Genomic DNA, 13,726 nt, shown 5'->3' on the forward strand with positions numbered 1-13,726 from the left:
ATTAAAAGCCTGTAAAAGGTTTTTTTTCCATTTCAAATCTGCTCCCAAAGCAAACAAGTAAAATAAAAAAGTCAAGTTAGTTCTTTTTCCTCAACATATCTCCAACTGTTGTCACAATAAAAATTTTGAATAACAAAAGAATGAAAAGCAGTTTCCTGCCCAAGTACATGTATGTGAACAAATGAAATATTTCTTCCTCGCCATTTCTACAACAATCTTCCTAGACTGAGCAGGTGAACTAGAACTGCTCAGCTGGATAAAGGAAAGGATGCTGACAGTATCTTATTACTACTTTGACCAAATATCCCCCAAACCATTAGCTCTAAGTGCTTCACTGAAAACATAAATCACTCATAGCTTATACCTTGCAGTACCTGCGAGGAAGATATCCTGTGTTATCAGGATAATGGCATCACATAACATTTTTCATACAAACATAAAAGTTTATTATGACAGATGAAAGAAAACAGAAAGAGATGTACGGAAAAGAGATCCCCTGTTACTGTCTGGGCTAGAATGATATCCACTATTTTCTTCGGTAACTTAATTTTTTTTGCTCCTCTCTAAATTTTCCAATTTATTGTCATTTTTAAAAAATGCTCAGCAACACACTTAGACAACCACTGGTTCGTTTTTCAAAATGTGAAACTAAGTTTCTCAACTGAGTTCTAACCCCTGTAACTTAGAAATACAAACTAATTGTTCTTCAGGGTAAATCTCATTGAATTAAGCTTTGCATGGTGTATTTATAATTGCATAGTTCAGACATTTTTAGAAGAAATTTTCAGTGAAACATTCTCTGTTGTTCCCATACATTATCTACTGGCAAGCTGTGATTATTTAGTATGAACTTGAAATTTAATATTATCAAATAAGGAAAGTACATTAATAGCACTGTATTTTAGCCATCAGACTCCTAACAAAATGTTTTGCACAGATGACTGGCAATCCTACTCTTGAAACTAACTTCACATTTTTTCAATAATATATCTAGGGAATTCTATTGCCTAACTGTACTTTTCCTCCAAGAATATTTGCAAAAGTACATGCATCTCTTGCTTTCAGCTTTTCCTAAATATAGCAATAGAGAAATGTTTCTCCCCTACCCAGTCCAGCAAATTCTTCAATGTGAACAAAATTTGTTTAGGCAGTCTGTCTTCAAAGTATCATCTATAAAGAAAATAACTGTTTATTTCAGTCAGCAATTCATTGGATTGGATTCCTATACTAGAGCCAAGTTCTAACTACGCCAGTGGAATTCTGCACTAACATTGCAGTCTCTAAAAGTCTAACCCCACAATCACCCTTAGCATCAACCTGTTATGAACCGCAGTATTTTACTGTTTGGAACCTTCTACAAAAGCACAGCATTTCACATGTGAAATAATCTGTTTGTCCATCACACTATAACATATTGCTTTCCTCCACAATAGACCCACTTCCCTTGTGACTTACATAAATGTCCACCGTGGTGGCTATGAACTGCTTACAAATGCCAGTACATCTCATTTCTATGCTGCAACTTAGATGTAATATTTAAAATATTTTACCTCTACAAGAACAAAATTAACTCTACAACTTAAAAAAAAAAACATTTCCAGCCTAGAACCTCCAATTTTTAGTCCAGTTCACGTGTGCAATGCAGAACATTGCAGAGACAAAAGAAAAATGCCAAATATTTTATACTGAATTAAAGAAATACCCATTCTACTTGAATCCTAGCAAACCTATAGGATTAATCTGGTGGCAATACTGGACTGGAAAGACTGTCAGCACAGACCTGTAATTACAACATTATATTCGCTACTGCAAGGTAAAAAAATGGTCTTCATAGGTGAGGAAGGTGAGAAAGATGGACAAGCAAGGCAGAAAGACAACCAGATGAGAGAAGTCCAAAAAAAAAAAAATCCAACCACAGTTTATCCCTTGTTCTGAAATAGTAAATTTACTATAGGCCTAATACTTCAAAAGATTTCTCTGGACTATTAAATAAAAATGTATGTTTACAGTCTACATACCCAAACATACTTCCATAATTGCTTTAAACCAACGTAATCTTCAAGACTGAGAGGCCAGCTCAGCTCTTTCTGCACGTGCTTGATTCTTTGCTACAACAGCACTATAAATTCCATTAAGAACATAACCTGGTTGAACACTAACTAATCCTGCAAAAGAAAAATGAGCTTTAAGCTCACTGCCTGACTTCGGAGCCACGTGGGCAGCAGCACCAGCTGCAGGAAAAGCTCTGAGTGCAGCAGCAGAGGTGACGGGCAGGACAGGACTGCCTCTTCATCAGCAGTATAGACACAAACTGCTTTAAGATGCCTGCAAAACTGAACAATAGACATTCTGTGTGTTCTTGGTTTGCATCTTAGATTGAGAACTTTGTCAAAACAAACACTTCTCAACATGTAGACATGCTTATGTTAAGCGTATGTAATTCCATACACAGCTGATTGCAATAAATAAAGAAAATCATAGAAACATAGAATATCCCCAGTTGGAAGGGCCCCCCAAGGATCAGAGTCCAACTCCTGGCTCCACACAGGTCAACCCAGAAATTCAGACCATAAGACTAAGAGCACAGTCCAGATGCTTCTTAAACTCTGACAGGCTTGGTGCCGTGACTACGTCCCTGGGGAGCCTGCTCCAGTGTGCGAAAAAATTCTGTCTCACCTCACACAAGCATTTTTGTGCTTAACTGGGAGCTAGAAATCTAAATGCTTGAATGGTTATATCCTTGGGTATGCCTACAGAATCTAATAGCCTGAGAGTAGGGATGCACAATGTTGGCCCTTGATTACCTAGCATGGTTACAGGGCAGGCTGGAGCACAGGACAAACGAGCTCAGACATCAGAAGTATGAGCAATGAACACAGCCTAAAAAACTTCACCTCTGGGCTAATCGGACTGACAGAGGACTGCGGTGATACCTCATGGTACATAAAGCTGAGATTCTGCTGTTACCGGTCATCTGTCTGCAGCACAGAGCACTGCAGACATGCACTGTGAGCTGACCTGCGCGGCGTAACCTCGTACAGACACCACCACCTCTCATTAGGTCACTGCCAGCCAGTACAGCCTCCAGCAGATCTGGCTGAAATGAAAAGAGTTGACATGTGCAGTTCCCGTCACCTTGCTTAAATAAGGTGGAAAAAATAGAAAAAAAAAGATGAATCAAGATGGTTTGGAGGAGTATCTGTCTCTACATGTTTAAGTAACAAGTTTTTGACGTACTTGTTTATTTTGTCTCAGGAATGGGATTCTTCTCTCATCTTTCCTAAAACTTAGGCAGGAAAAACGAGCCAAAATAAACCTTTTGGCCTCACGCCCAAGCCCAACTACGCACAAAATTTTAGCTTGAGCTTTTCTAAGCTCTCCACTTCCTTTCGGATTCACAGTCCTCTCCCCCTCTGCTAACCCTCCACCTCCATGCTGGGTTGAGATTGTGGTGTGCCTTCAAGGAAACGAAGTTCCTAAATGAAAGCAGCCCACTATGGAAACCCCATCTTCTACCCAGAAAGCCATTTATTAACAAGGAGAAAGGCCTTGAGAAGGAGAGGATTACCTTGGCAGCAAAGTCAAGGGGACGGTGACCATGGAGTCCCCTGACACCTGAACAGGAAAGTTATACAAAAAGCAACGCCTGAGTCATTCACACTTCTCAGTCACATTAAGCAGCTCATTCTTAGAGGCAACTGCCTACACCAAGACATGACTGAGTTGAGAGGGGAAACTGCCTGTAGGAACCAAAGAGATCATGAAGAACTCATAGGGAAGGTGTAAGCTCAGTGCAAGGGTCACTGTAACAGAAAGGTTCCCCCTGCACCCACCCACAGGACTTCCTTCCACTTCTGCTTTAACCAAAAGCGACAACGTTTCAGAATTCTGTGCCAAGCCTTACTGCATGCAATGCTCAAATCATTTTCTATCTACTATATGGGTTAGAAAAACAACTCTAGTTTAAAGGCTTACGAACATCTACAGTTCTGGATTCACTGCCAGTTTGGGCTCCCACGTTAGGATTGCCGGAGCTGGCACTCTGAAGTGTGCTACCATGACATGGCAGAGGTTGCACCTCCCATCTGGTCCAGCAAACCTTGGAGCTGCATCCAGTCCCCACCTGAACCATTTCAGAAAGAGGTTTAGACGAGCTATAAGATGAATCTGAGGACCATCAGTGGACGCTGGGACAAGAAGCTGGGCTATTAATTCAACCCTTAGGTGGAATTTTCTACACAGAAAGTCCTCACACTAGGAGAATGTTGGATATGATTTCCATTTCTTAACGCCTACAAATCTAATGGTTGGCTCTCTCTGAGGGAACCTGGTGATTCGGGCAGAGCTATCAGTAAGAACAATGGAAAAAAGGAGGGTTGCCATTTGTCTGATGTCATAAACATTAAGAGTAGAATTGCTTGATATGAAAATTAATTTATTCCAAGATAGTATTTAACCAGAATGAACGTGCTTGAAAGCTGGTTTAAGCAGCCATGCACAAAATCCCCATGTTCAATTTTTTTTCTTGCTTTACTCATGAGAACATGCTTTTGTCCACCGAAAAACTTTTAACGTGAAGATAAAGGAGTTTCCTAAAATGCTAGAAGATTTTAAAGAATCTATATCAAAAGGAGCCAAAGCCCCAGCAAAAGATTGTCAAGTCACTTCCATACAACCAAAGAGTTTCCCACAAATCACTCTGTATTCTCACAGCCCTTCAGTGCCTCCTAATAAAAGTCCTCTCTCAGACTTCTGGATGTGATCAAAGCTTCTGAGATCGCTGCTGCTAGGATGCTGGTTCACACTGGGTCACATTGCAAGCCCAGAAAAAAACAAAGACTATTTCAGATACTTGGTGCAGGTCCTATGCTATGTATCCTCACTCCATCACATTTCCCCCCAATATTAAATCAAATTTGTAATTACAGTAAAAATAATACCTTTAAGTCATTTAGATGATTGTAGATATGACCTATGTACATAAATGCCCTTTCTTTTTCTAATAAAAGCATAGCTTTTAAAACATTTCTTTCAAGTTCTGTCCATCCTTAACACAGATGTTATTTTCAGGTATTAATCTCAGATCTTGCAAAAAAAATCACTAAATCTGCTTACCCTCTTGTTATTTTAATTCAGTGTATGAAACTGGCACAGGTAATACCTGTCTACATTTTACAAAAGTGTAGAAGTATCAAGTATTCTTGATTTAAACTAATGCATGTTTGCTCCCTTGAACGCAGAATTTCTCTCTCAAATTTGAACAGTTCTTTCAATAAAAGAAGTTCTTAAACTTGGTTCTAACCATGATTTTTCAAGCTTCTGCATGCAGAGGTCATCCTCTCGCTGAAAGTATCCCATTTCCCATTCCTCATACTTGGAAACTAAAATTAAACTTTACTTCTGTATGGCCCTACAGCTTTCCTTCATTTCTCTGGAAGAGAACCCTTTATTCCACAAGAACAACCATGGTTATCTTCAAATTAAACAATTTATACATTTTTCCAAGTCAAAGTTGGGTGGGGGAGGGTTTTTTTTATTATTATTATTTAGTTATCTTTTCAAGTAGACTATTTCCCAGCTAGTTTCACTACAATATCAATACTGCTAGCATCATCTCTATATGTCTTTCTTCTTTATTACATTTTAAATTATCTATTAATTATTTCAGTTAAGAGCTTTTCGCTTTTGTTGCTGTAGATGCAACACTAGTTTCCTGCAGTGAACAGGATCTTCTAGTTATCTGTCTATAGATACAACCAGCCCAAAGCTTGTCCAATTTCACTGTGACATACTGGGTGACAACAGTCCCTCCCTTGCCCTTGTACAGTCTCCAAGCTTCAGTACCAAGGAGGAGGAGCTGTTCCACTTTCCAGCTCCATAACCAATACATTAAACAGGATTGTTTTCAAACAAAGCCCCGTGGGAGCACAGTTGACATTTCCCTCTACAAGAATTTATGGACGTTAATAACCTTTCTGAGAGCTCCCACCAACTCCTGGATGCTCATATTGTCTTGTTGCTGGTACCTGCATTTGTCAAACTGTTCATCGACTGCCTCTGTGAGAAATTCCTACAAGTCTTAGAGAAATCTATCAGCTAACCTTGTGTTCATTAAATCTGCTCTTCCTCTGAACATGTCAGACTTGGGTTAAGTTGCTCTTTCCCTAGCAGGAATAGGTGTCATCCTCACTGAAGCCATATGCATCATTCCATAATTATTTCCCATGCTTCCACTAATCCCCAAAAGAACAAAGTAAAATTTCACAATGTTGGAAATAGTAAGTTTTAGAAACAAGAACTAAACTAATTAATTTTCCTTGATCTCTTATTACTGGAATTTTCCTGATGTTATTCTTATGCTGATGGATGTTCTAAATGAATCACAATAAATAGGCGTCTGTGATGATATCCAAAATCTTTTCTCTTCCCTGGCTGTACATTCACAGAATTTGCTGTAGTTTCATTGGTTAATCCTGAAATACCATGTGACAGCATAAGAAACACATCACCTCCAATATATTTTCAAATGAAATAATTTAATTAAAGGATAATAAAGGTTTGTTTCATATTTGGGGCAGCCCTTTATTCAAGAGGAAATGAGTAACGTAGACAATCAGAGAATACACGCAATTCTTCATCTGAAAGATGACATCCAAAGCGATAACAGCGTAGATGACACGCTTAACGAAAATAACAACAAAAGCAGCTATTTCTCCTAAAACCTACACACAATTTTAACAAAAAAAAATCTAACGTAGAGAGAGACCAGACCTCCTAACACCTGTACTCTCTCTTCCTCTCTCTCCCTAATCTATTACACAGTTTGACTAATTTTGTTGTCCTTATTTTTCCTCAAAGCATGGAGGACACTCCAGAAAAGCAGGGAAAAAAACTTGTGACTGTTTAAAATTAGAAGACAGAATTACCTCCGTGAGGCTACCAATCCACCATCAATCTCTCACAAAACAATGGGAAGTGTAGGCACTTGAAACTGTTAACAAAGAATTAACACAAGGGTTACAAAATTTCCACTGCTATCATAGCTTTATAGATTTTTAATTGTGAGAACTTCAGATATCATTTAAAAAAAAAAAGTGATTGTGACAAACTTCTTAATCCAGGCCTAGCTATTCTAAAATCCAGTGAGTGAAAGCTGAAACGAAACAAATCCTTAATAGAAATAAACAGCATTTAAAATACTGTTGAATAGTGAAACTATTTGCAAGGAGCAATTTACAAGGACTTGAGATAGATTTTCTATCACTGCTTATTTTAAATTCAGGACTTCGCTGCCTCAAAGGTAAGGATTACTGTAAACATGACTTAATTCATTAAAAGATACGGTGCGTGTTGTGCAGGCGATTACACTAATCGCATCTCTGCCTTCCAGCATTCCATTCAGCGAATGTATGAAAACACATTGCCCAAAGTTTTGTAGAGGGGACGCCTGGTTCAATCAAAATATAAAACTATTACTGCAGTGCACCTGGAGAACCATGCTATTTTACCTTACATGCATCACAAGACAGAAAACAAAAATAAAAATCAACAAAAGAAAAAGCAAAGGACTGGCCTGCTTTCAGAAAATCCCATCCAACCATGCTCACGCTTTGACAGCCACTTGATGGCACCCAACAAATAAGCAGGTCTCCAGAGCAGATCCAAATGCTCCAGCAATAACAAAATTCAGCTTTTTTTTTTTTTCCCCGAACTGAATTCCAGAACCCCTGAACTCCCATTAAGATAAGAAGAACGTGGATTTAAGAGTTCCAGCTAATTACAAATGTGCCAGTATAAGTCACACAGGCCACTGACATCTAGGGATTTATGCTCCATGGCGACATAATTTGTGTGGTTTGACACCCACAGGCACTGACTGGTACAATACAGTGCCCATAAAATACAGAAAATTGTTTCATATAAAGAATGAACACATTGAGGTTTGTTTGATTTAAGCAACGCTTCTCTAGCTTTAGCTGAAGGAATTACTTACAGAAGTGAGAGATGGAAAGGTAACAATCTAGTGACGGTTGGTACTTACATTATACATACAGAATAGTAGCATAAAAAGTAGAAGCATAAAAATCATTGTAGCTGATTTCCTGACTAGTATCACTACTTTAAAATTCCTCCCTTGATAAGCTATGATGGAAAAAAAGCCAGTTTTCAAGGGAGCAAAATTATTTTATTTGGCTCCCATCCATGGCTCATGGTAACGTCAGTGTATGTTGCTGGCCATCTCAATGATGCATGAACATTGTAGAGATTTACTATTTTTCTTCCTCACCAGGACCGAATTAAACAGAGAAGATAATTTAATAGCAGCAAGTGTTGTCATCACTTCTCTTCATTGCAGAGGCATGGAAAGCATCTCATATCACCCACTTGTCCCTGATCATGGTACGTTCAATTTTTAAGCCCAACTGGTTTTTGGTTTTGCATACTGTACTCAAATTATCTAGTCAGTAGGTGATGTCCTGCTCTTGCTAATCCTCAGCTGCATGCTCAAGACATTCCACAGCAACTTATCACTTGTTCTGCTGCGACCTGCAAAGCACTATAAGTTTGTCCCTTGTGGCTATTTTGTGGTTCTTGTTCAGTCATTTCTTACTGCATGTTTACATCCTACTTTTTAAATTCGCTTTGTCTTAATATAATTCCACTGTGCAATATTATTTTAAAACAATTCCTATCACTGCCGCTCCAGCTTTCTAATGTCTGACAGCAGACTAGCCATGGCTGACTCTAGTCTACACTGCAACTCTATTAATACTCTACCTTGCATTATAAGATATAATGTAGTATCATCAGTCCATAATTTTTTGCTTTTTGTGTAGTACTCATAGCTTAAAGATTTTTTTCCCCACACTTCCTCCATGAAGGAGCCTAGGAAAAAGGAACCAATCAAGGACAAATGGAAGGCTACTATTTCTGTGATTTCCCTGCTCATACGTTTCAAGACTTATTTTTTTGCCAAGATGCAATTGCTTTGTCCTCTTGGCATTAATTCCAAGCCAACATTACCTGCAGAACATAAACAGCCCTTCAATAATATTGTCCTTTTTAGAGGCCCAAAACTCAGATTTATAAGATCAATAATTTCCTCAAAGTTCTGTTATCAACAAACAACTGAGATATGGAAAGAGTGACAAACTTAAATTTTTCTCATTTTCTTCAGTCAGTTCTTATGCATACTGACACATTATCTACACTAGCTAGAACTTCTACTGTAAGTGTTCCAGAAATCTTTAGAAAAAATACTTTTTTTCTTCTTTTTTTTTTTAAATTAGCTTTTGAAATCTGTGACATTACCACAAGTGAACACAAGACAGTTCCAATAAACTAGTGGCCACTCTAGATGACATCTGCACTTGCTAACAGATTGAGAGAGTTTCTCAGACCCATCACTGTGTCTGTAATTAGGCTCTACATCAACCATTACTTTGAGGAGGATCCACTTACAGTTTGTCTTTCAATTAAGCAAACCAAAAATACAAGGGCTTTGAGTTAGTAAAACTAGGTTTTATTAGACCACAGCCATTTTAACAAAGAAAATTTATAAAGAGAGAACCAAAGTGAAAGAGATTTAAGAAAAGTATTATCTCCTTTCCACTGAGCCCTTCCAGGGTAGATCTTCTCCTTTGGTCTTGCTCTCAAGTCTAGCATTTTGTGAAGACTTGTTGACTACCAGCACTTTTCATACGCCTTTAATCACTGGAAAAACTCAATTTCAAACACTGTTATAACACATCTTCTTGAGTGTCTCCTCTTTACTTTTTAAGAAACCCCATATTCACAGTAATGCTGATACAGATTAGCTCTGTAACTCACACTGATGGATCGTGGGACCCAAGATACTTTTACAATTCAAACAAACTATCAATAATCCAAGCATTAATACTTTATTCTTCTTCCTTGTCCTTTCCCCCTCCTCCTATGTTTCTGAGAAACCAAGGTACTGAGAATAACTGACCTAAGGACTGGATACATCTACTGAAGTGCAGAATGCCAGCCTGCACCATCCAATCATTTAGTCATTTCTCCTTTTTCCCTTCCTTCCAATCAAACAAGAACTACAGGACAGAATTGTTTTGAAGGTCTTAAAATGATAATGAAAAAGACAGATGAAATTTAACTTTGGTAAATGTAATGTGACAGACACCAGGAAAAAGGACCAGATTCCTGATTACATACATAGTGATGGACTCTGTATTGGTTATTAATATGCACGAACACAATCTGTGAATTATTATAGCTTTATGTTAAGTGCCAGCTTAACACAGAGTAACAACCAAAATAAAGCGAGGAATTATTCTGAAAGAGAAAGAAAAAAAACAGAAAACACCATTATGCCACTGTAAATCTACATCATCAATACTATTTGTCCATCACTTTTCTAAAAAGAGTATAACAGAATGGAGAAATACAGAGTGGCAACAAGGACAATCAAGGACTTCAGGGAACAAGTAAATAGACTGAGAATCTTCAGTGTATATAAGAGAAGACCGGGGGGGAACAAAACTGAGCTGACAAAATCTTAGGTATCGTGGAGGAAGTGAAACAATCTTTTGCTTTTGTCTTTCCCAACACAAAATTTAAAAAAATATATTAAACAACAACAACAAAATAACTGCTGTTACCAGCAAGGGTTTTGGAACTCCTTGTCATAGGGTACTGCATATGCCAGAAGTTTTATATCAGGTCAAAAATTAACTTGATACATTCAGAAAAGGGAAAACAAAAAACAAAATGAGTAACATAAACCACTGACCTGAAGCCCCTGACATGCAGGCAGAGGCTTGGCGGTCAGTCTGAGAAAGTCCCATTGAGTGCCTTCTCTACACCTTTACTCTGAGGCATCGAGCATTTCATCTTGTTGCTTAATGGAGTCTAAAACTGTTCACACCGTGGCTTACTGCCTACCCTAGTATAAAAAGAAAGACAAATCACTTGGAGACATCCTCCTGGAAGATAAGGAAACCTCAAGTGAATTGGGCCAGCTTTTTGGAGTGAGATAAATCTACGCCCTTTCCTCTTCCTGTGTGATAAAATAACCAGGGCGCACAGTACCAAGCAATTACAGCAGCAGTAACTTTGCCCTGACAAGGCAGATCAGGAATCAAGTAACCCAGTAGATATAGAGGGTGCACCCAGAGATGGCAGCACCAATTCCACAGCCTACTGGTTCTCAAAGAGATTGAAGACACGTCGGAGACAAGGTGTGGATGTCTACATGACCCGTTTATTACTCAAGACAAAGACACTGACCACACAGGTAATGTATGTGCTCTTCTCTCCCCTTTGTGTCAACAACAAAATGTAAGACCTCATTAGCTCATCTCAGGTTTATCAGCCTTTTTTACTTTGACAAATGGCATACGCAGTCAAATATTCACATTGCTTTAATTTCTGCACTGTAGTTCCAAATTTTAACAGGACATTCAATAGTTCACCCATTCTCCAAAGAAGCAGTGTAGGTTTATGTCCTCTATACCACTTTTAATCCATGATACTCTTGCACAATTACTGGTAAGACAATAGCTAATGAGAAAATTCAAAAAAAAGCAAATTTGTTTCAAGAAATAGGACTTTACTTAGCAACACTTAATTACTTCTTTAGATCACAGACAGAAGCTCAAACATTCCTACCAGTAATTAAAAAAAATCATGTACTATAGTCAAACTCTTCTGAGCCAAGGTATTACTAAGAAAGTTTTTTCCTTTTGAAACAAATGTTATTTCTGTGTCATGGATAAAAAAGTATCCTATTAGAATACATCAAAATAATATCATCTGACAAATAAAAATAGAAGCCTTAGCAATAAATAATCCACTTCATTTTTGGATGACTCTTAGGATTGTCTTTCACTTGTTGTCTCCTGTAATGTTAGTGTAGAAGACATCACTTTTCTCCAAACACAGAATTATTACACAATTCAAAGCCCTGATTTTTACCCTTAGTTTAATTATTTTGTTTATTAAATGGTTTCAAAAATCATATGACATTGTTCTACAATTTAATGTTTAACAATTCCCAACATATAAAATACAATATATTTAAAAGAGGTATCAATAAACTACAACTGTTCTCATTTTCCCAGCATGAAAGACTTGTTCTTGAACTTTCCCAGTAGGGGTTAAAAATAATAACCTATGAGGTCGTATCTTCAAATCCTATCAAATTATCACCAGCTTTCTTTCATTCTGTTAAATTGCTTACATGTAAAATTGCTAATAAAAAAATAGCTTGTGCAATACTCAGATAACTCCAGTTTTGCTGTAAAAAGGACTGAAGTATAAATGTCAAAAGGATTATAACTAAACAATTCCATTTCTTTTTATTTACCTTAAATTACCTCAAGAGACAGCATCAGTGACATTGAAACTTTTCAAGTGCAGTAGCATCAGAAATTTACTAACCTTATGTTGCTTTTTATATCATTAAAAATACTTCTTCAGCTTTCCCTAGAAGTTCATCATGATTTTGCAGTATTAAGTCTTCCATAATTTTTAACTTACTTTTTGTTTAAGAGGTGAATATGAATTTGGGAACACTGCCTTGTGGCTGACACGGTATATAAGAACTTCTGAGCAAGAATTGGAAACCACTGGTACAATTTGGGGAAAAAATAATCTGCATCATTCTACATAATTTCACTGCATAATCTCACTATTTTTTGCAAGTAGGTATGCAAAGTAAATTGACACATCAACTGAATCTAAATCTTAGCTATGCAAATCTTGCATCAATACATCACAACAAAGAGCACATTTAACCAAATCTATAAATGAATCTGATCTATAAACATATGCAAAATTCAAACAACGTTATACAGTGTGTTCCTGAACTATACAACATATTAATCCCAGAAAGCTACCATTACTTGCTTACCTCTGCAGCAAAATTTGCTTACAGAAGCACAGGTTTGAAATCTAGACCTGCATGCAGTAATTTAAGGAAGTATTTGCTAAAAATTATAAAGCTGGAAATAAAATTTATGCGCCAAAGTCTTTTGCCTGGACTATCAAAGAAATATGTATATGCATGCAATTTTAAATTCAGTTAGAAAGGATTTCAACCTACTCTTTTTTTTTCGTACCGAAATAATAATAACAATTACCATGAGGAAAAGCTTAACTTCTTATTTGTATTGCCACTGAAATATCACAGTCAGAGCCTGAACTCAAGATCAAGTAATGCCATTATGGTTAATATTTCATGTTATCATACATCTTGAAAGCACTTATTTGGGTAGGCTGGCATAATTTATGACACCACATCGCATATTGGCTCGGCTCTGGGCAGCAGTGGGCCCTTCGGAGCCACCTGAAACTGGCCCTTATCTAACACAGGGCACCATCAGGACTCTTCTCACAGAGACCACCCCTGCAGCCCCCTGCTACCAAAACCTTGTCATGCAAATCCAATACAGTGCTCATCTCAGGACACAAGGAGTATTGCTTCCAAGAATATGAGGACCTAAAGAGAAAAAAAGTCAGCACCCATTTTTAGTTGTATAGTTAGGGCATCTCTTGAAATTTCTATACAATTCTCTTCAGAATAGGGGACACACATTTCTCTCTTTCCATTACTATCTTTGATGCTACATCATTCCTTTAGAAACACAGTACTTATGCCTGAGAAGAAAGCAGGAAATCAGTGAGATTATTTTTCAGAATTCATTTTGATTCTGTCATCAGTAGGATAAATGCCTAAGGGGAAAAA

At 37.5% G+C, this 13,726-nt stretch overlaps 1 protein-coding gene across 5 annotated transcripts in view; it reads right to left on the reverse strand.

Moving 5' to 3' along the window:
• CTNNA2 (catenin alpha 2) overlaps nucleotides 1-13,726 on the reverse strand; it is a 476,528-nt gene that overhangs the window by 423,370 nt on the left and 39,432 nt on the right. For 3 of the 5 annotated variants that reach the window (XM_035547253.1, XM_035547258.2, XM_035547259.2), the window contains exon 1: nucleotides 10,772-10,893. The exons of 1 other annotated variant lie outside the window; for it this stretch is intronic. In XM_035547253.1, the coding sequence (XP_035403146.1) occupies nucleotides 10,772-10,826 (55 nt within the window). In that variant the 5' untranslated portion in view covers nucleotides 10,827-10,893. Of the gene's footprint in view, nucleotides 1-10,771; nucleotides 10,925-13,726 lie in introns of those variants that run through there. One more of the 5 variants, XM_035547256.2, reaches the window with a different exon arrangement.

This window comes from Cygnus atratus, chromosome 4 (assembly GCF_013377495.2).
Source record: "Cygnus atratus isolate AKBS03 ecotype Queensland, Australia chromosome 4, CAtr_DNAZoo_HiC_assembly, whole genome shotgun sequence".
NCBI lineage: Eukaryota > Metazoa > Chordata > Aves > Anseriformes > Anatidae > Cygnus > Cygnus atratus.